Source organism: Pseudomassariella vexata (assembly GCF_002105095.1).
Source record: "Pseudomassariella vexata strain CBS 129021 chromosome Unknown BCR38scaffold_9, whole genome shotgun sequence".
In the NCBI taxonomy this organism is placed as follows: domain Eukaryota; kingdom Fungi; phylum Ascomycota; class Sordariomycetes; order Amphisphaeriales; family Pseudomassariaceae; genus Pseudomassariella; species Pseudomassariella vexata.
In genome coordinates, this window is record NW_024467964.1 from 459593 (window position 1) to 480407 (window position 20815).

The window sequence follows — 20815 nt, forward strand, 5'->3', positions numbered from 1 at the left end:
GACGCCACAGCTGAATCAAGTTAGCCGGTGTCAGCCGAGCAAAAATCTTGAGGAGCAAGAGGCTGACAAAAATTCACGTCCCCCCAACAAGTCGAGTCACGTTCCGTCTCCATCTCGCTTCGCTTGCCTTCATCACCGCGCCCTCCCCACCTCGTCTCCGCGCGCCTGCTTGTCTTGCCTGTAGCATCCAGACGGGAGGACCCTTGGCCTGCTTTTATCGTGCCATCGTGCCAAAGCTGGACCACCCTTCCTTCAAGGGTAAAATCATCAGACAGGGAATTGTCAACGGGATCGTCCTGACTTTTGACCCGTACCTTTCATGATCGAAGGTGAGCCATACATATAGCTCATAACTTGTTCTTGCATAGCGTTGTTATATGCAGCAGTTCCAACCCAGTCATTGCATCGCATGCTATTACTACCTGCCTTCTCCCTCTACCCAACCTATCATCTCATTTCGCATACTTGCCCCCGCCTGTTCACCACCCACTATGTCATAATGCACATGAGCCCTTGTCCGACATCTGTGATAGCATCCCAGCGCAGGCATACCAAGTGAAAAAAATAATACAATCCGCCAGGGAAAGAAGCAAAAAGAAAAGAAAGCATATACCTGCGTTGTCTTCCTACCACGACCCATATATACTATCACCACGAAGAGGGCCAGGTTAACAGCCATGCCTAGAGACGACCTGTCCATCGATTTCGTCCACAGGATGGCGCCCTCGGCGGAGGCGCAAGATCCTGGTGTGATCCTCGAAGACTGGATCCACCGCACCTCGAACCTCCACGAAGAGATTCGCTTTCTGCAGAGCGAGATACAAGACAAGGACCGCGTCTACATGGAATGCGTCAAGAGTATCGAGGAGAGCGACGTTAAAGTTCAACGTTGGATCCGCGCGAATGGGAGCCACCAGCACAATCCCAGAGAGGAGCTGCTGCGCAGCAACATTCGTGAGAATTATGCCAAGGCAGACCGGCTGGCGAATGAGAAGTTGGCTCTGTCGGAGAAGCTGCAGTTCCTGTTGGAGAAGCATCTGCGCCATATGGACGGCCAGATCAAGGTTCTGTACGATCGAGGCGAGCCGGGCTTCACCGACCCGGACGAGTTGCCGTCTGTCCTGCGCCCCAGTGCTGCCAATCACAGCATCCCTAGCACCAAGTTCCCGACCACGGCCGCTTCCCATCCGCTCAACCCCATCCTCAACCATGCGGCGCCCAGTGGGGCAAGAATTTCGAATCCGCAGGTACGAAGCACACAATCACTAATGCATAACTCGGCTTCGGCACCAGCTACCCCAGCTACAAGCATGATCATGAATCGCAAGGAGCGCGAATCCTCCGCGGGCCCTGGCAGTGGTGTCCCTAAGAGAGGGCCCCGAAACAACGGCAGTATGGGAAATGTGCCGCCGGCTTCAAGCGGCCTCGCGCGTCACTCGTCCATGGGGCCTGGCACACCAAAGGCGGGAACTCCAGGCAGCACAGCGCGGGCAGGTAGCGTTGGACCGCGAGGAACCGTCAAATCAGCCGGTGTCCGCAAGAGCACCCCGAGTGGCGCCACAGGGCGTAAGAAGCCCCCCAGCGCCAAATCGGGCCTGAACCGTGTCAAACAAGCCGGTCGATCTAAGGGCTCGCCGACTTCAACTCCCGATAGCGAACTCTCTGATGCCGAGTCAGCGCCTAGTTCGCGCGCAGCCTCTAGAGCAGGCAGCGGCACCCCGGCACCTGCTTCGGCTAACACTACTCATCTGCCTCATAAGCGACCACCCAAGCACCGTGAGCTTAATAGCGACGATGACATAGTGGATCGCGATAGCAACGACGATGCCAGCTCTGACATTGACGAAGATGATGAAGAGGGCAAGAAGTACTGTCTATGCCAGCACGTGTCGTATGGCGACATGGTGGCATGTGACAATCCGAATTGTCCTTACGAGTGGTTTCACTGGAACTGCGTGGGGCTCAAGAGCGAGCCGCAGGGGCGCTGGTTCTGCCCTGAGTGCACCGAGAGCTTACGGAAGAAGGGCAAATGAAATCACATGGTGAATAGTTCAGACTGGGCGAATTCTTTCCATTTATCCTACCCCAGCACCCAACATACTTCAGCGCTTGTTGCTATGCTGGAGCATATTGGCTGACTCCCTAACCCACGAGCAACCACCGCTGGATCCTGTGGTCTTGCTGATGTAACCTGCGAACTTGGTTGTGAGGACCGCTGCAGCGACATCATCTGTATTACATCAAAGTACCATGGCACGGACAAAACCGGCCTCTACTGGCTAAACCATTAGCGCTTCTTGATGCGTACCCTCCCCACGACCCTTTCACCCACGTGTATAAGCGCTTCACCGCATACCCTGAAAACTACCCCAAGCGCACCCTGACCAAGCAGGCGAAGTCGTTGTGCTTAGACCGCAAAGCAAAGCCCCCGACTTCGTCAAATTCGAATTTGACACGTCCGACGACACCGAGCACGAGGAATTTAGGTCTGACGGGAGAGCCGTAGGATCGTCACTACCAATTGCCATCGTGTTTGATTGAATTGGGAACACTTGTGGATAGTACATACCCCGGAGCACCTTCATAGCGTTGGTAACAACGAGTAATAAACGAATCAATGAAAACCATTTTTGATCAAATCAAGCACAACACTGGGATTGCCAAGGTTCACTTGTTCCAACAAACCTATATATCTAATATCACTGGGTTGTTTTTCCTCTATCTGTGCAAGCTGTGTATGCCGGATAGATTTGTAGCACGACCAAGCCAGTCGTGTTCAAAGTCGACTCAGATCTATGCAGGAACGTATGTCTTGATACTGACGCTTCCTCCTAATTCATATCCGCATGTGTTCAAGAGAAAAGTATTCCAGGGTGGGGAGTGAAGCTCACAATGCTTACTTGTTTTGGTTTACATGTTTCAAACTAACTAAATATGCTAGTAAACGACATCATAACTAGGTTTTCCGAACTCAGTACAGTCATTCAGCCAATTCCTTTTGTAACACGTGACAATGAAGCCAACTGCGAAGCTTTCCAAACGACAAGTTCATTCATTCAGGTGTCATGGTGCAAACAATGCCTCCATTCACTGTATTAGGTAGTCCTACCGCACTTCAAGGTGCGTTCTTATGATCAGGTGTTCCGCTATCTACACCACATGTAGCCTCCTCTATTAGTCAGCCCCAATCAACGTAGGGCAAGACAAGCCGTGAACTCGAAGACAGACGTAGCCTCGTCTGAAGAACCAAACCTAAGTGAGAAGCCAAAGAATAATGCCAGATAACAATACACTAGTGCTCGAGCAGACGCAAGCTACCCTGCACAACCACGTTCTCGAGGATGGAACCAGGGGGGATGTCGATCGTGGCACCCTCAGTGGCCACAATGATGACCGTGCCCTTCAGGGTGATACCCCTGCTAAGGTTGACGTTTCCAGTTATCGTGAGATGGTCAAGCTCAATGATTCTGGGAATGGATGGGATGCGCTTCTGGAAGTCAGAGACCTTCTTGAAGTCGCCACCCAGCTTAATAAGCGGCGCGTCACCGAATCGGTTAGCGCTCATTTGGAGCTGACCATGCTTCAGGGCGTACAGATCAGACTTGACCAACATCAGGTCGGAGCAAGTCTTGACTGGCAAGAAGCGACGACGCGGCACGTTGACTCCGTGGGCGTTGCGGAAGTGACGTATGGCAGCACCAACAGCGGTCTCAAGCTGGACAATAGAAATGTCGGACTCGCCCTTCTTGTCGCCAGGGATGGACTTGCCATTGGGGATGATCTCCATCTCGAGCTCATCGTTCTCAACAACGCGCTTAACGGCCTTCACGTTCATCCAGATGTTGTTGGTGTTGAAGTACTTGAACTTCTTGATGGACTTGAACTCGTTGACATGCTCCTTAGGGACCTGGGCAATTTCGAGAAGCCGGACGGAACCCTCGTAATCGATAATGGTGCCACCCTTGACGTCAGCCTTGGTCTTGTTGGTCAACTCCATGATGTACTCGGCGTTAGTCTCCACCATGTGTTGCAGGATGCGCAGATCAACGACCGCACCCAAGTTGTCAACGTTGGACAAGAAGATGATCTCGATGCCACGGTCAATCAGCTTGTCAAGAAGACCGGAGTTGTACAGGGACTCGAAGACGTCACCGTGGCCAGGAGGGTACCAGTCGGTGATCTGGGAGTCGAAGCTCTTGGGGACGGGCAGAAGCGAATCCTTAAGGATTCTAGGGTATCGCGACTGGTTGAAGGTGAGGATGTCGACATTGTGGCCCTCGTACTTCTTGATGATGGCGGCAGTGTCATCATGAGTGTTGAACGAGTTCATCAGGATGAAGGGCACGTTTGTGTCGTATGTTCGGTTGAGGTACTCGACCTGGCGCACAGAGAGATCCAGGAAGGACATGCCATCACGGACTTCAATGACTGACTTCGGTCCAACACAGCCCATGGAGGTACCGAGACCACCGTTCAGCTTTAGGACAGCAAGCTTGTTGAGGAAGGAGACGGATTCCGAGTTGGCCAGGTCTTCATAGTCAACGACTTGGCCCTGGGCAGGAGGAGCAATGCGATCCCAGTCCCTATTTAAACCAGAATATCAGTAATTGTTCTGGTTTTGATCTCGACACGCTGAGACTTGGACACCTACACAACGTTGCCCTTGGACTTGTCGTTCAAGTAGCGGCGGAAGAGCGAAAAGAAGTTGTCCATCTCGGTCTCGAAGAGCTTCTTCTCGTTAGGGTCCTTGACCGTCTCGGCAAGCTCCGTCAGAGAGTTCCGCATCTGAGCGGCGGCGATGTTGGTCGAAGTGTTCTCGAAAGCCTTAGCATGATCGGTTAGCTTGGTGACCATCTTGGAACGTGATTGCCAGGGTGGGCAATGATATATCTATAATGGACTGAGGTATAGCAGGTTAAGGAACTCTGCAATGAAATAGGGGGCTTCTATGTCGGAGGCAAGCAGGGAAGAGGCGGGTTTTGAGGGTAAGGCACTTGGTTATATGCAATATTCATTGAATCGCGGCGGCCGGTGAATGCAGTAGTGTATGGGGATACGTAGCAATCAGGCTTGAAGGCGGGTCTGTAGCTTCACCGCACCCTGTTGAAGAGCGGATGACATCTTTCCATTGCAGACCCGGAAAAAAAAGGACAGTTGACTTGTCAAAGGGGAAACGACAACCAAAGACAAAGAGAGAAGGGGAACAAACGAACCATGTGAGATCGCGTTTTGCCATGGTGACGGGCCTGGAATTCGTCGCCATTACCATGTGGCTTGAGATGGGAAGGCAGAGCACTCTTAATAGCTTGAGCTGCCATTGTGACGGTGGATCAGAGTAAAGTCTATTTAGAAAAGGATGTTGTTTGATGTGTACTGCTGGAATGCAGTCTCAGCAGCAAGAGGTGGTGAAGGAAGATAGAATAGAAGTAGAGGCGGGGAGGATTTCTCTGGCTTGTCGTGAATGAAGGTGCCCGCCCAGGTGCCAAGCAAGTGGAGTGGATGGCGGGGTACGGCGAGCTTGGAGCAGCTTCTGAAGCAGGAGCTCTTAATTTTTTCTTTCTCTGGATAGGAGTAAAGCTGTTAGCCCAAGTTGCCCTGACGTAGTTGTGCACCTGCTGCTCGCTTGCTGCATCTGGGTGGTCGTCTTTGCAATCCCATAGGTCCTAGCAGGGAAGATCCCCAACCAAGGCCCAAATTGCATGCAGGAATCACATGGGGGTCGTCGAGCGAAGGGAGAGACACAGCCAAACAGCTGCCCATGGGCAGGGCCACCAAGACGATCTTCAACGTACTTACCTGGCAAATGCCTAGTCAGTCACCAACGGGATGTGGGTTGACGGTTTCAAAAGTCGGAGTAGAAGAATGAGGTTAAGGTGGTTGCCAACGAGTTCTAACCGCCCTTTTATTGCTACTTGATTGTTACCAACCCTTGGCCCACCCGCTTCTTTGAAAAAATAATTGGTACGGTATATAGCCACCGCCCCAGCACTTCGTGTACAACGATGGTGTACCTGGCATGGCAAAGTCCCACGCTTGAATTGAGCGAGATGTCAGAACGCCTTACCAATTGCACTCACCGGCTATCACTTGTGGCGTTGGCAGGCAGGGATAGCCAAGAGTCCAGCTGGTGAGGTTGCATCCCGACCCATTAAATTTTTGAGCGACCATAAAAGCACCCATCAATCAGCTCAGGGGATGCCGATGGGCGGTGGAAAGGAGATCGCTCGCAGCTGCTGCATATGATAAGGTGCGTGTGGTTGTGCCAAGATGGTGTGATTTGGGACAACCAACAACTAAGGTACTCTGGCATATACTATTTTCGACTCCCTAGGCCTGTTGACGCCTACGACTCGACTCACCAAAATCCCGAGAGTTTCAAAGAGTTTCCCCCTTTTCTTCATGACGGCTTCGTATTTGCCGTTTGTTATTATCTCCCGCGGAACCTCATCCACTTTACTATTATTACTGCTGTGGATATCACGGAGCTTGCAAGTTGGCCGTGCATCCAAGCCTCCAGCGGGAACTAGCGTGAAATGAAGCATTGAGTTTCTGGAGCTTCGTCCATTGACGACTCCACCCGAACCAAGAGAGAACCGGCGCTGGCTGTGTGAAATTCTGCAAGTCTGGCAGGTCTGGAACTTTGAGTTGTTGAGAGTCTGGGCAACTTGTCAATTGACTTTTCAAGCTCGCCATCATTTCTTGAGGTCGAATACGAGCTTCCACGGCGTTCGATTCAAGCCAATGCCTTTATCTCAACAGTCTGCCGAGCCGAGTGGCGGGATTTCCGCAAGGGTCTTTCCACGAGAAGTTTGCTAACTAAGCAACGCCATCGCATCGAGCGAAAACGAACAAGTCTAGACCTTTGACCAGCTCTGGCCCAAACCGCTTCGAGTGCCGGTGTGGTGTTTCCGTTCCAACTCTATCCGAACGGGGGGTCTTGGTGAATAGAGTTCGTATTGGAGGCGTTCATGCGTTTTATCGTTGAGCTTCTCTTTTTCATCTTCCCAGCCTCTGGAGGTGCGCAAGCAGTACTATGCACTTGTAAGGATCCTGACTCCTGTCACAAGTTCAGCTGCCATTGATTATCGAGGCTTTCAATTTATCGGGACCACCCCCGAATATTGATGAGGCTCTCTCTCACCGCTGCCGCATATTGTCCGGGTGAGTGGCATGGCAAGTCCCCGAAATTCCAGCGTCCAATAGTCTGAGAATCCGGCCAATGTCACCAAGCACTTTGTGTCACTGTGTGCTGTTCATGTAAAATTGACACACGTCACCATGTGGAAAATAGACGGTAAAACGAGTATCAAATAGATGTCGTGGACCCTTTCCACGTGGGGGTCCAGCCGGTGAAATGCAACGAGCCATGCGTCTGTTGCCGAGCTTCGTTTGCAACTTCATGTACCCGCACGAACATGGTGTACTATTGAAGCTATGCAGTTCATACTGCGCGTCGATACGACAACATATAGCATAATCGATTGGAACAATATAATTCTTTTTGGCGTCGTCGTTTCATTCAACAGTGTACTTCGTACATCTGACTAGCTCCACCCGCCGTGGTGGGGAAAATGTAGTGTGGCGTTATGTACAAAGTGCACTATGCGGCTGACCGCATTTCCCCTGATCTCCGATTGTAAAGAAGTTGCCTCGCTCATGCGTCGAAGTAACGTGACGTTTTGTACTCCATGTTCAGCTTAATCTACCGAGCAGATTCTAAGTCCTTCTCGGAACCACCTTGATCGAGTTTCAACACCAAAGATGGGCAGCCTCGACCATGGCAGCACTCTGCCCTACTGGCACATGAACGTGCCCGAAGCAGAAAGGACGTCAGAATGCCCCGAGTTCCTGCGAACCCTCAATGCCAAAGACCTCGGCATCATCCGCACGCCCGATGCTGAATACCACGTACTGATGTGGCCTGAAGTCCAGAAAATCATCGCGGACAACCGGCTGGACCTGTTCCAGCGGGTTCCCTCGGAGCTGCGGCGGTACCTGGGCTACACGTGGAAGTTGAAGCAGGAGTACGGCAGCGTCATGAATTTCGTGCTCAACGAGCGGCTCCATTGGAGCACGCCCATTACTCCGAAGGGGAGTCGACCGTTCGAGTGTGATGAGGACATCAAAATCTTGTGGAATGATTGGCCGTACGGAATTGATAAGCAGATTGTGCATTTAGTGGTTTGGACCAAGTTTGATCTCGAGGAGAATCCGGTTACGACAGACCTCACGGACAAGGCGAGGAAGGATATTGATGATTATGTCAATAACACGTTTGGCGCAATGGTACCGCGGGATCGTGTAAGTTGGCCCTTCTTTGACAGAATAAAGCTATATGACTTACCTACCACGGATAGTATATCTGGTTCAAGAACTGGAGATCTCTCAAATCCGTGCAGGCCGTCGAGCATTTCCATGTCATGTTGTTCGATCCTGATCCGAACTTTATCAAGGAGATCACGAATGGTGATATTCCCTTGTGTCAGAAAGTTTAACACACGCAACCCAGTCTTGGACTGACTTGTCTGGCAGAGTATACCACAAGAGCCGTGGATGTACTCATAATGTTCAACTCATCATTGCCCAACATGTGCCGCTCACAAATATGTGAGCACGCAACTACTGAGAAGCTGACAATGGCTGGCTTGAAGACATCTGATATTGTGCAGTCATCTTTATGGCAAATCTGCTCCCATCTTGATTTCAATAGTCGGGCACTCTGCCAGAGGAACAGCAATCGGCTTCGACAGACTTATCTTGACTTGCCAACCCCTCTCTCTAGCAGGCTTGGGGTCGTCACCAATCCTGAAATCCGACAGAATTTTATTACCGATATGAACTGCCAAGGCCTCGAGTGTCTCAAAAGAGGACGCTTCCATCGCCTGTTACACGTTAGCACAAACACAGTAAAATCAGGAAATGGCAATGCTGACATCCACAACCATCCTCTCCACCTCAGGATGAATATCCCGAGTCACATCCAACTTATCGATCACCACATCCGCAAGGACCATCTGCTTCGCCTTGCGCTCATTCGCATTGACCCCTATCAGTGTAGGGACCCGAAGACCATGTATCCTTATCGACCTAGCATAAGCCTTCAGCGGATTCCCATCCGCACCCTCCTTAAAGCAAGCAGTGACCGTCAAACTACACCCCTCTCCCAACAGTGACGCCTTCGGTAACAACACTGTCAACTCCAATGACCGCAACTTCCCCGTATCCAGAAACGGCACCTGATCTAGCGGTAACACCCTCTGACTCCCATCCACCACCCTTCCCGTCAGCCCGACCCAAAGCAACTCAAATACATCCGCCGAGCTGGGGCCCTCAGTCTCGGCCTTGCCCACAACATTGGGGTCTTTCGGCGGCGAGGAAGCATCAAACAAGTTCAAAGTAGAGAGCAGATTCTTGCTCAGGTTACCGTAGTGCGCCGTCTCGGCATTGACCACGTCCCCCGAGGAGGCGGTGCCAAATGGCTGTGCGAACGAGACACACGTAGAGATCAAAGCCGGCTGCAGCTTGTTGGCGCGGCCCCAGGCGTCCCGGCCTACCGAGATAGTGCCTTGCAGATTCTGGACCCGAACTGAGGCGAAGGACTCGCCGGCGCTGGAGAGCACTTGGAACGAACTCTGGAGCGGAGCCGGGGGGTCGGACTTGGTGTTGGAGTTGGAGTCTGTCATGATTAAGCGCTTAATGGGGGTGAGCATGTTCTGGCTGGCAGGTGGGTGCCAATAGCCCGGTGGTGATATAGTTCGAAGTGGCTGAAGGTTTGGGGCGTCGAGGCTATGGGCGGGGATGACGTCACGTTGGCTGGGGATTGCGTTATTTTTCCGACTGAAAGGTGAATACCGTTGGGATGGGATGGCTTGATAATCTCAATATAAGATTTGCACGGATCGTATACGTAGTTGCGTCGTCAGAGCGATAACCATGTCTGGCTGTGATGGAGTAGGGAAGGACCTGGTTGGTGTTTTAAATACTACCCCACTAAGAAAGCAAATGCCCCTCCTTGTCACTGTTCTTGCCTTAGGACAGAGCTGCCAACCAAGCAACAACTAACGTACAACCCCACCTCTCCGGCCACCCACCTTTCTGGCCACCTACCTTTCTGGCCACCTAATCTGCCAACTACAACAACCTTCGGCACAACAGATTATCGTCGGTATTGGCTATTATTATACAATGCCTCGATATTCAGAAAATTTGATTCAAGGCGCTCTCAACGATATCAATCAAGGGATATCCCAGCGCCAGGCTTCCCTCCGATGGGGCGTTCCACGCTCTACCCTATAACTTCGTTACGCCCCAAACCACGTAAGAAGGTACGATTAGGGCCTAATGAACGATTTGGTAACATTGTACAGATTAAGGAAGCGATGGATCGAGCCCTTGAAGTAGAACGGCAACGAGACCAGGTACAACGTCGGAATCAGGTAATACTGGACCCAGCTAAGGCGTCAGAATCTATCAGATCTATACCTCAGGAAGCCCTAGAGCACAGCTTTCTATTAGAGCTGGTTGTACCTGAATAGCTATAACAGTACGTTGAATACACTGTTTCGAATACCTTCAATTGGATTGCAATATGTGGCCAGAAAGGTGGGGTTGTACGTTATCACAGTTTCTCAAGATGTGAATGCCAAGAAGTCTCATGTGGCTATTGCAGGTTCTTTTTCTACCAGAGTAGTCTGGATTTCAGCGTTACAAAATTAAATACGTGTTATTTCCCAAGCGAAAGTATTCCACTACCCGTTGACTCCCATGTCGTGGCCACGGTTTATGCTTCTGTTCCATGCCCCATTTACTCATATCAACAGAATGAACCTACACATCTCCAAATCTTAAATTTGAATATAATCCATGAGAGAAGATTCCAGTTGTGCAATCAACCCCCGCTTCTGTGCCTCGTCGAGCCCCCACTGCACCAGCATCGCCCCTGCTTCCCGGCGTTGGTGTTTAGGATCCGTGTGCAGCAAGCGCAGACGTTGGATTTCCAGCCATCAGCCCACAAGGTCTTCGGACGTGCATGTAGGCATATGCAATGAGCTCATAAGTCTAGACAGAGAATATCACTCGCAGCCATATAACAGCTTCCCCTAAAGCTTAGCCCTCTGCCTCCGAACCCACCACCAAACGACGCCTAGCAATCTTCCATATTGCACCCGTGGCCAAGCTATATGGGCATAAAAGTCGACTTCTGCGTGTAGTTATTCCATCTGCGCATCGGATTGAACAGCCTTGAGCCAGCGTGTGGTTTTATCCTTGTTGAAGTGCTTGAACAAAGGCTCTGCCTTGATCTTCTTGGCGTTGTCCGGGAAGAAACAAGACCAGCCTGGAGGGTTGTAGCCCATACGCTCTTACTTCTATCTCGGAGCGACAGGCGTTGACTGTGGTGGCTGGTTGGAGTTGGAGAGGGGCCATCGTGGGGGGATGCGGTCCGTCTATTGATTTACAAGTTGGCCTTGGGATTGCGACAATCTATAGCCCTCGCCCGTTCTGATTGTTAGTAAACAAGGAATGGGGTTGACTTCTTGTAAGACGGGGCGAGCTGAGTCACCCGACGTAGCATCAGGTATTTTGCTACGCCCGCTGGCACCTCAGTGGGCCAATCGATTGTGAAAGGTGCTTATTGCCGTACCATGCCATAGATGCCCATAATTGTAGTTTACAGGTTCATGTGAGGCTTCTTGATGATGTTGACAGGACGAACTGCAGACATAGATGTGTGCTTCCGGATACCTCGATACTGAAGAGGCGCTACCCTAAAGCATACCTAAAACTGCCCTAAGCTGCTGTGAAATTTACGTCCCGGACCACCGCCTGCATGTATGCGACCTCCATCAAATTGTTCACTAGTCAAGATATCTGCTTGAAAGTGTTTGTACATTTCATGAACAATTTATTATCAGCGTAAATATTGAGGCACATTGGTTTACAATTACTCAATAGTCCGGCTCGCACGTTTCGTCCATTTGACAACCTGATATATCAAACTCCACTTATGAATGGCTGTTCGACATTCATTCAAAGAACTGCAACACAGCCACTCAGTACACCGGACCCTTGATTGCCAAGCATCCAATACTCATACTTCCTTCTGTCAACCGAATCAAATTCCCAGCCCCATCTCCTGCCACAACAGCAACCATGCTCATCCTCCCACCCAGCCTAACCCTCACAGGCACCCCCTCCTCCCCACGCGGCCGCTCCCTCGTCGCCACTCAATCCTTCTCTCCTGGGTCACCTATCGCCTTCTTCACCACCCCCAGCATCGCCATTCCGGACTCCAACCACCTCTCCACGACCTGTTCTTACTGCCTCTCCATCTCCAACCCTTCTGCCTCTATCCCCATCAAAGTCCGCGCCTGCACCGGCTGCAAAACCGTCTACTATTGCTCCCCCTCCTGCCAAAAGTCCGACTGGTCCCTGGTCCACAAGGCCGAATGCAAGGTCTTCCAGCGCGTGCGGGCTGAGGTTCATGACGTGCTGCCCACGCCGGTGAGGGGCTTGGTGCAGATGTTGTTGATGAGGGTATCGGAGATGCTATTGGCGGCGGCGGAGATGGAGGGGCATGTGGACGAGTTTCGGTCTGGGAGGGGCAGTAACGCGTGGGCGGATATGGAACTGCAGGGTATGGCGGCATTGCATTATATGGGGAGGGAAACGAATGCGAGGAGTTTGGCGAGTGCTGTTGAGATTTTGTGCAAGGTGAGGAAGACATTCCCTGAGTGAACGGGTGGGTGGTTGATGGCTCGGGTGCTAATTATATGTAATGAATAGCTGCAAGTCAACTCCTTCAACAGGCTGGATGTGGATATTGACCAGACGGGTATGTTCGTCAACCCGGCGCTGGCCATAGTCAATCATTCATGCGTCCCGAACACCTTCGTCCAGTTTATAGGGCGAAAAGCTGTGCTACGGGCATATCAAGCCATCAAAGAGGGCGAGGAGGTTGAGATATCTTATATTGGTAAGTGCTCCGTCTGGAGTGTCAGCCCGGCCTTGTTCTGACTACGCTTTGACTAGACAAAGGTTTGCACCGCTCCTATCGCCAGCGTGTTTTGAAAGAGCGCTACCATTTTGACTGCATGTGCCCTAGATGCAAGGATGACCTCGACGTCTACCGGGTCTGCCAAGATTATCCCCATTTAACACTGAACAGCTTCAGTCTTACACCAGATCTGAATTTATTCCGTCACCCCCCTGTCACCACCTCATTCCACTCCAACAAGGCATTGCAACAAAATTTGGAGGAACTGTACCGTCTTTGCTCAGAGCCATGTACAGGCCCAGGTTCGTCCATGATTAAAGACCCGGCATACACCCTTCGGCAACGCTGGAGGAAGTGTGAAGAACTACGTGAGGCCAAACTCTTCGCCATGGACCCCTTGGTAAAAGTCATGGTGGAAGCTAGCATCTACTTTGGTGAGCGTGGCGACTTCGCCTATAGCTTAGCCCTCTCCTGTTTCCTCGCTCTGAACAGCGACCCTTTCAGAAACCCTGCCCCGTTTAGTCCGCAACGGATCAAGGGATTACTCATGATTTCCAAGCTTCTAAGCCATACGGGCGCAGAGTCAGCTTCAGCACAACCGGGAAATGACGGGTCAGTAAGGTCGAGACTTGCGCAATCCTTAATGAGGATGGATCAGGCGACCATGGCTCAGGCAATCCTGCGAATGGCTGTCCACTATGGTCCTTTGGCGCATTCGGAAGAATGGCAGGTGTATCGAGAAGCGAGCCAGCTGCTGAAAGATATAGAGAGTCTGCCAGGTCGGGAGAAGGAATGTGCTGCCATCAAATTTTGGGTGAAGGAGCAAAATGATCTGGAAGGTAGGCTCTTTTTCGACCATGCCGTGTTGAAGCCTATCCAAGAGTTGTCTGGGTTCGCACTTGAGATCATGAGTGTCGAATTCGAATCCGAGCAGAGCTTGGTCCACGAGAAATAGAAATGCAGTGTTGAGGATGTCAACTTTCTCAAGCATTCGACTGCTCACCTGCTGCCTTCATGTTCTTGCGCATCAAGCATCTCTTTTCAACCGCCCCTGACTTGGTAAGCCATGCACCACCACTTCTACACTGAACTCTCAGAGAAGCCATCGATGGTGGTGAGCTGATTGAGCCATAGTTTCTGGGAGGAAAGCTTGGCCAATTGGATAGCTCGCTGCCTGTGATTGCTCTCATTGCATATCCCTTTACAGTAGAAATGCTTTCTCTGGCCACAATTCTTGTGTTTCCCAGTGATCCACGAAGGGTGTTCACCTCCTGTATCGTTTCTGGATACAATCGTTTTCCTGCCGAGGTTGTTCTTCTGAATCTTTTAGGGAATGTGTAATTTTCTCTCGTACAGTAGACGTTACCTGTCGTGCAGCTTTTATCTCATTTTCAAGGCGTGTGAACTTCGAAGTATCTATTGGTGAATGGGCTGGCATACCAGTTTGCAACAAGCATCTGCTTTCTCTTCAAGTCAAGATCGCCCAGTTTGAATAATGTCCTGGTCGTCATCCGGATCGACGAGGGGCTGACATGGCTCCCTACCTATTTGAGTCCACGAGTTGAGAAGAGCTGCCAATCCTTACATTGTACTTTCTGCAATTTGTGCCAACATGCTTCAGGATGACTGGGGACGATGTGTTGCACTGAGCGAGGTTGCAATGTAATCATGGGCCTTCAACCAAGTGCGATGAAATGACTGAGAGTTGTTTGAACCATCATTCTAGGTTGATCATTGATTATTATTGCCGTTGATGAGTGGCAGTGTTTTATTTTCATGTAGGCTGGTTCAGTCAGTGATGGCTCCTGAGTTTGTCACGACCACGTCCAAGTAACACCCAGCTAACCTCCCACTGGCAATAATAGGATAGGCTTATAGTGCTGGATACAGTACTTTTAGCGACGTCTCGATAAGCGATAAGCCCTGTTACATTCGCGCTCCCCCACATTGGCTAGCGCAGCGCTAGCGGCACCCCTTGTCGACGTTGGCAAAACTTCAATTGTTGAATTTCCATTTTCGCAACTTGCTTTCCTCGAGCCTATCTACCGTGCCACTGCCTTGTGAGCCCCAATGGAACAGACAACGGCGGCAAACATTGCCGAGGATGCCCTTGCGGCTCTGCGAGCGGCAGTAGAAGAAGACACTATACCAGCCTCCAACGCAATTGGCAACTGGGACACGCCCGGCACGGTTAAAAACACAACGGCCGACGCAACAACAAGCACAAGTACTAGCGCAAGCGAAGCGACCAGCCTGAAGCGCTCCAAGCCACATGACGAAGACGAGGACGACGGTGGTGGATGGCAGACTGTCGGCAAGAAACATCGAACGAGGAAGCACAAGAAGATCCCCAAAACCGACTCGTCCAACTACCCCTCCATCACCTTCAACTATAATGCCAAGCTTCAGTCCAAGGTCTCGCTGGAACAATTGCGCAATCTCATACTGTACATCTTTGCGGAAGGTCCAGGCCCAAGCTGGGTTTCTATCGCCCATCGACCCCAGTTCAGGAAGATCGTCACGTTGATGATTCCTGGGTTGGAAGAGGCTATGTTCAAGCAAGATATTGACTTTGCAACCTACGCAGACCAGGCCAGATGTGTCGATGAGAAACCGCGCGTCATCACAAGTCCCGATGACTATTACCCTCGACTTCTCAAGAAGGGCGAGCTACCTGAAGTTCTGCAACCCTTTGCCGACTTTTTCCCCCATCTTTGGCCTATAAAGACTCCGGCCGACGAAAAGCGTGGGCAACTACGGTCGCCGATGGGCACCATGTTGACTGCCCCTCTCGAGAAGTCTCAGGAGTTGAGGGGTCCGAAGGGTGCGGTGCGGCAAGCAAATGAACCTAAGGGGTGGAAAGACCAGCGCACTCGGATCACGGAATTCTTACTCATGCCCGAGGACTTTATACCAAATGGATACGTCCTTCATCCGGCACTGATTAGTGATGCAGAGCGCCGCAAGGAGTTCAAAGATCAGGAAGGCTGGGTCCACACAAGAGTAGAGAATCTAGAAGATGGCGACGTCCCGGAGGCTGAGATTGAGCAAGGCTCCATCACGGCTGGCCGCGAAATTTTGGGCCTCGATTGTGAGATGTGCATGACAGGTGAAAACGAGTTCTCCCTCACCAGAATCAGTCTAGTAAACTGGGATGGGACCGTGGTTATGGATAAACTGGTCAAGCCCGACAAGCCTATCACCAACTACGTTACCCAGTGGTCTGGTATCACGAAAGAGATGATCGATCCTATAACGACCACTCTCAAGGACATTCAGTCAGAATTGCTGGAAATTCTTCATCCTAGGACTATTCTCGTTGGTCATTCATTAGACTCGGATCTCAAGGCCATGCAGATGACACACCCTTTTATTGTTGATACAGCAATTCTCTTCCCCCACGTCCGCGGACCGCCGCTGAAGAACAGCCTGAAATTCCTCACCCAGCGGTTTCTCAAACGAGAAATCCAAAAAGGTGTCTTGGGCCACAACCCGACGGAGGACGCAAAAGCATGTCTAGACCTCGTCAAGCAGAAGTGTGAGAAAGGCAAGGCATGGGGAGCCAATGAGCTGCAGGGCGAGAACCTGTTCCGCCGCCTCCACCAAGCCGGAACAGCATATCGTGCCAATGGAGGTGTTGAGGCCACAGGCGGCGCAAAGATCGGCAAATCCAGTGCCATGGTAGATTGGGGGGATCCCATGAAAGGACCAGGAGCCGCTTCGACGTATGCCATCGGCTGCAAGTCGGATGATGAGGTCGTCGAAGGCATTTTCCGAGCAGTGAAAGGCGACCCAGCAGCAGAGGAAATTCCCTTCGGTGGTGCCGATTTCGTATTCGCGCGCTTCCGGGAGCTTGAGGCACTGCAGGGATGGTGGAACCGCAACCGATCCGGCGCCGATCCCGACTTTCTCGCACCCCCTGACATGGATAGTGGCTCGTCATCAGACCTCAAGACGTGCCTGGAGAAGTTGACGGCCAATCTGAAGAAAATTCACGAAGCGCTGCCTCCTTGCACCGCGTTCATCGTCTTCAGCGGTAGTGGCGACCCTCGCGAGATGGCGCGGCTACAAGCAATGCATACCCAACACAAGCGTGAGTATAACACTCCGGGTAGCAAATGGGACGAGCTCAGCGTCAAGTGGACCGACACGGAGGACCAGGCACTGAAGAAAGCCGTCCAAAATGCGAGAAATGGAATTGGCTTTATTGGCGTTAAATAAACTATTGTTCAAGCTTACGACTGTGAGAAACAGTAACATTTGCATGCTCAGGAACTGGTTGGCCTAGTTGGTATGAGCCTGATATCGAGGGTATGACAAGCGTGTATCAGCATTTGATTTCACACAAAGACAGAGAACTAGCCATGGTATTATATATGCTCTTGGGATTGAGGTCGTGCTTAGGGAAGATGATACCCCATTTTGTTTGAGAGGGACTGAAGACAAAGTAGCTATAGCTAGATGTATCTGTGCATGCAGATCTTCTTGTGACCCTTATTTGGTTGGATGTGGTGTCTCTGGAAGACAATCGTTGTGAAGTAAACTGTTCCTGAAGCCCAGGTGTCTCCACTCAGAACCGATCCCCTTCAGAAACTAGACTAGCCGAAGCAAGGAGCAAAGCCATGGCGCAAATCCAGCAGAACCAAACATTCGATTTATGAACTTGGCGGTTGCAAACTGCCCCAATAAGAAGGGGCATTTATGCTAATTACTCTACCTCCTGGTTGAGGATTCGATGTTCCTTCTCAAGTGCTTGGGCAATCCTGAGCCGTGTGTCTTCCCAGGAAAGCAATTAAGGGCATTGGAAGCCTCCATCGTTCACGCCTCCGTACATAAGTAACGGCAGCCTAATTGAAGCTGATTGAGCAAGGGACATCGTCTCGACTTTCAGAGTCAACCCAGCGTCGCCTGTGTGCCTAGCAACAATCCTTTTTCTTTTTCTTTTCCGCTGTACACCACCCTTTTCTCGTCAGTCTGTTCATTGGAGGATACCTCGTGAACGGTAGGAGTACCTGAAATCTAAGCCAACCACAAAGCTCAGCACAACGGCTCCTGGGCGAGGCCATCCAGATGGTGTCCAAATGGGCAGTCTTGTAGCCCCATAGCCCCAGGCATCTTGAACAAGCAATATTATTAGAAAGGAAGCAGACTAGTTTTCATACTGAGTCCTCGTTACATCACATCCGCAGAGTATGATCCCGTCGACTAACTTCCGCGACTATTGTTCACCGTTAGGCATCTTTTCATGCGGGGATTAGACTATTCAATCGCTATTATTCATACTCTACCCATAACTCAGCCCAACCTAACCAGCATCACCATCTACCTTGCTGAGTTAGTTGCCGGACAAACCAGGTGATTTTCCAGTTGGCCCTCCAACCGCTCCACTCAGAACTAGCACCCCCATGTCCTTCTTGACAGGCTTTCGATTCCCAATGCCCACCAGCAACACCCGACGATTCAGTCTCAATAGGCACCCAGACCCACTGCCTCTTGCCTCGCTTTCTCGTAAATGTGTTTGCCCCCAGCGTAATCAATGCGCCGCCGTCTTGATAATGATGATAACGATACTTGGATTTATTTCCCTCAAGCCTTTTGGGTTTGGGTTTGACAGGCAGTAGTGCCCCAGTGGCCTCCCGGACAAGTTATGCAGCCCCTTATCGGAATGTCGTGACCCATTACCCCTCTAAAAGTCGATGTCGCCCCTGAATACGGCAGGGTCTACACCGGCCACCACCTTGTCTGCCAAATCCCGTCTGCCCATCTGCATAAACACCCTCCGCAAGGTATCATACAGGTTCGTACTGCAGTTCTGTGTTGTCATGGCGTCGAGCTGGGAATCGCTCAGGTCGCCCAGGATCTCACGAGCCTTGTCCCGTCCCTCCTTCTCGACGCTCTTGTGCATATCGAGAGCGGCGAGCAAGTGGCTGGCGGCTTCCTGCTGGCAGCCCATGTTGATACAGCTGACGCCAAGATTGTACCGAGCCCGGACGAAGTTGGGCCGCAGGGTAAGGGCCCTTTCGTACGCCGCAATCGCTTCTTCGCTCTTCCCCGAATTGGCGAGCGTGGCACCCATTCGGTTCCAGAGAAGGTGCACCTGGGAGCGCTGATTTGACGCGCCTTGCTCTGTCGACTGCAGTGCTGCGCCGAAGCAATCGACGGCCTTTTCATACTCTTCAGCGCCGTAAAACAATACTCCCAAGCCAACTTGCACGTCAGGGTCCATCTGCTCGCCGCCCGGGCTCAGGTTGGCAGCCTTGATGAAGAGATTCGAGACTTTGTCGTGGAGTTGTTGTCGATCGGTAAAGCCCAGGTCTGCGGCTGGAGAGAGGTCGGCGGGGGAGATAATGGAGGGGTACTTGACTGAGAGCCATCGTTCAAGGGTCCGGTAAGCCGTGCTGTCGTATCCCTCATTCGTGTAGGAGACGGCGAGAGTCATCAGCGCCCCAGGGTTATTAGGGTCAAGACTCTTAGCTTGTTCCAACGCACGAATGGCGGCGGTTTCCTTCTCGTTTTGTGCCTGTGCTGCTCCTAGTTGTACCCAAGCCTCGACATGGGTGGGGTCTTTCTGCGCCGCGGCTTCGAAAGCAAGTGCCGCAAGGGACAGGTTGCCACCTTGTTCCATGATCCGCATGCCCTCGTCGAAGGGATTGGGCGTATCTTTGAACAGGTTGTCTTCTTCGAAGAGGTAATTCTCGACCTGGGGTTCGCCAGTGATTCTATAGTTGTTTTCGCCCCAGCCGAAGCCATTCTGCCAGTTCTCGTCGTTGAACCTGTTGACCCATTCATCTTCGTTGAGCTGCTCCGTAGCCGCGTTCTTCTCGGACTGGATGCCTCTCCAGATAGATTCGAAGTCCCCAAATTCGTTGGTTTCCGATTGCAGGATTTGCTCGTCGAGCTTGTTGAGCTCGGGTTCCATGGCCTTGTTCTGCTCATCTTCTCTCGCCTGTTGGTCCTCGAGCGCAATCTGGGCGAACTGCTCCTCCCACTTGTTGTCATCGAGCTCCACCAGCTTGCCCTTGCCTTTGTCCATGGACTGTGCCGCCGCCGGTTGTTGTTGCTGCGGCTGCTGGTACATGGGGCTGCCGTACATGCCGCGCATACCGTAGCCCATTCCCACGTTGCCCATACCACTCATCATACCCGTTCCCATCATGGGCCCCGGGTATGCCATGCCCTGGGGCATAGGACTCGACCTTGACGGCCCCACCTGTGTCATTTGCTGAAACTTCGCATAGTCCTCCGGACCAAAGTGCGTGCCTTGTGGTACCTTGAAGGCCGACTCCATGGCGGCCTGAGGATTGCGTTGGAACTCGTTGGCCCAGGTTGGCGAAGTCGAGTTGGCTCTCAGGTGGACCGCCTGTGCCGGGTGGTCGAGTCGAAGCTGCGGGTTCATAGCCTCGAGAGGCATGTCTGGTAATCGTCCATTCTGCTGCAGGAAGCCGTTCATCATCTCGTCCTGGGGGGCGTGATTGGGGGCACTGCGGAAACCGCCTGCGCTTCCTTGAGGGCCGCCATTGACGACCCTGTCTCGCTGAAGGCTTTTGTCGTCCTGTGTATGTTTCGCGAACTGACTAAGCGGGTTGCCCGCTGTCGAACACTCAGGACCGCCAAGAAAAGACATATTGATTGTTTGGCGCCGCGAGTGGATGTAGTTGTTAAAAAGTTGGGCGCCCCGAAGGTGGCTGTAAGATGTTCTCAGTTTGGGCCCGCTGCACCCACCACGACCGAATGCGTAAGAGCCTCGGGATGCGGGACGATTTTTAGCGTTGTCCCTCGGCTCTCAGAAGCGTTATCTCCGCCTGCTGACCTCATTGCTTT

The 20815-nt window shown here is 51.8% G+C and overlaps 6 protein-coding genes across 6 annotated transcripts; 3 read left to right on the forward strand and 3 right to left on the reverse strand.

Annotated features, from left to right (window-relative positions):
* Positions 1-272: 272 nt before the first annotated feature.
* On the forward strand, positions 273-2189 carry BCR38DRAFT_233790 (uncharacterized protein). The gene is made up of 2 exons (XM_040854335.1): positions 273-329; positions 686-2189. Exon 2 carries the CDS (start codon positions 717-719, stop codon positions 2031-2033), a length of 1317 nt encoding a protein of 438 aa, XP_040713996.1. The 5' UTR covers positions 273-329; positions 686-716; the 3' UTR covers positions 2034-2189.
* An 899-nt stretch (positions 2190-3088) lies between these two features.
* BCR38DRAFT_233826 (UTP--glucose-1-phosphate uridylyltransferase-domain-containing protein) lies at positions 3089-5804 on the reverse strand. Its single transcript, XM_040854336.1, has 4 exons — positions 5793-5804; positions 5214-5561; positions 4652-4824; positions 3089-4583 (listed from the first exon to the last, which is right to left on the reverse strand). Exons 2-4 carry the CDS (start codon positions 5316-5318, stop codon positions 3293-3295), a joined length of 1569 nt encoding a protein of 522 aa, XP_040713997.1. The 5' UTR covers positions 5319-5561; positions 5793-5804; the 3' UTR covers positions 3089-3292.
* A 1726-nt stretch (positions 5805-7530) lies between these two features.
* Positions 7531-8704, forward strand: BCR38DRAFT_233871 (uncharacterized protein). The gene is made up of 2 exons (XM_040854337.1): positions 7531-8301; positions 8358-8704. The coding sequence occupies exons 1-2, from the start codon at positions 7762-7764 to the stop codon at positions 8493-8495; spliced, it is 678 nt and encodes a 225-aa protein (XP_040713998.1). The 5' UTR covers positions 7531-7761; the 3' UTR covers positions 8496-8704.
* On the reverse strand, positions 8676-9683 carry BCR38DRAFT_346438 (serine/threonine-protein kinase psk1; the record flags this gene model as incomplete). The annotated part of the gene is made up of 2 exons (XM_040856255.1): positions 8676-8882; positions 8934-9683. The coding sequence occupies 2 exons, from the start codon at positions 9681-9683 to the stop codon at positions 8676-8678; spliced, it is 957 nt and encodes a 318-aa protein (XP_040713999.1).
* A 3699-nt stretch (positions 9684-13382) lies between these two features.
* BCR38DRAFT_458753 (uncharacterized protein) lies at positions 13383-17215 on the forward strand (the record flags this gene model as incomplete). Its single annotated transcript, XM_040862205.1, has 2 exons — positions 13383-13833; positions 15147-17215. The coding sequence occupies 2 exons, from the start codon at positions 13383-13385 to the stop codon at positions 17213-17215; spliced, it is 2520 nt and encodes an 839-aa protein (XP_040714000.1).
* Positions 17216-18680: 1465 nt separating this feature from the next.
* BCR38DRAFT_410609 (uncharacterized protein) lies at positions 18681-20618 on the reverse strand (the record flags this gene model as incomplete). Its single annotated transcript, XM_040858484.1, has 1 exon — positions 18681-20618. The coding sequence occupies one exon, from the start codon at positions 20616-20618 to the stop codon at positions 18681-18683; it is 1938 nt and encodes a 645-aa protein (XP_040714001.1).
* Between the last annotated feature and the right edge of the window lie 197 nt (positions 20619-20815).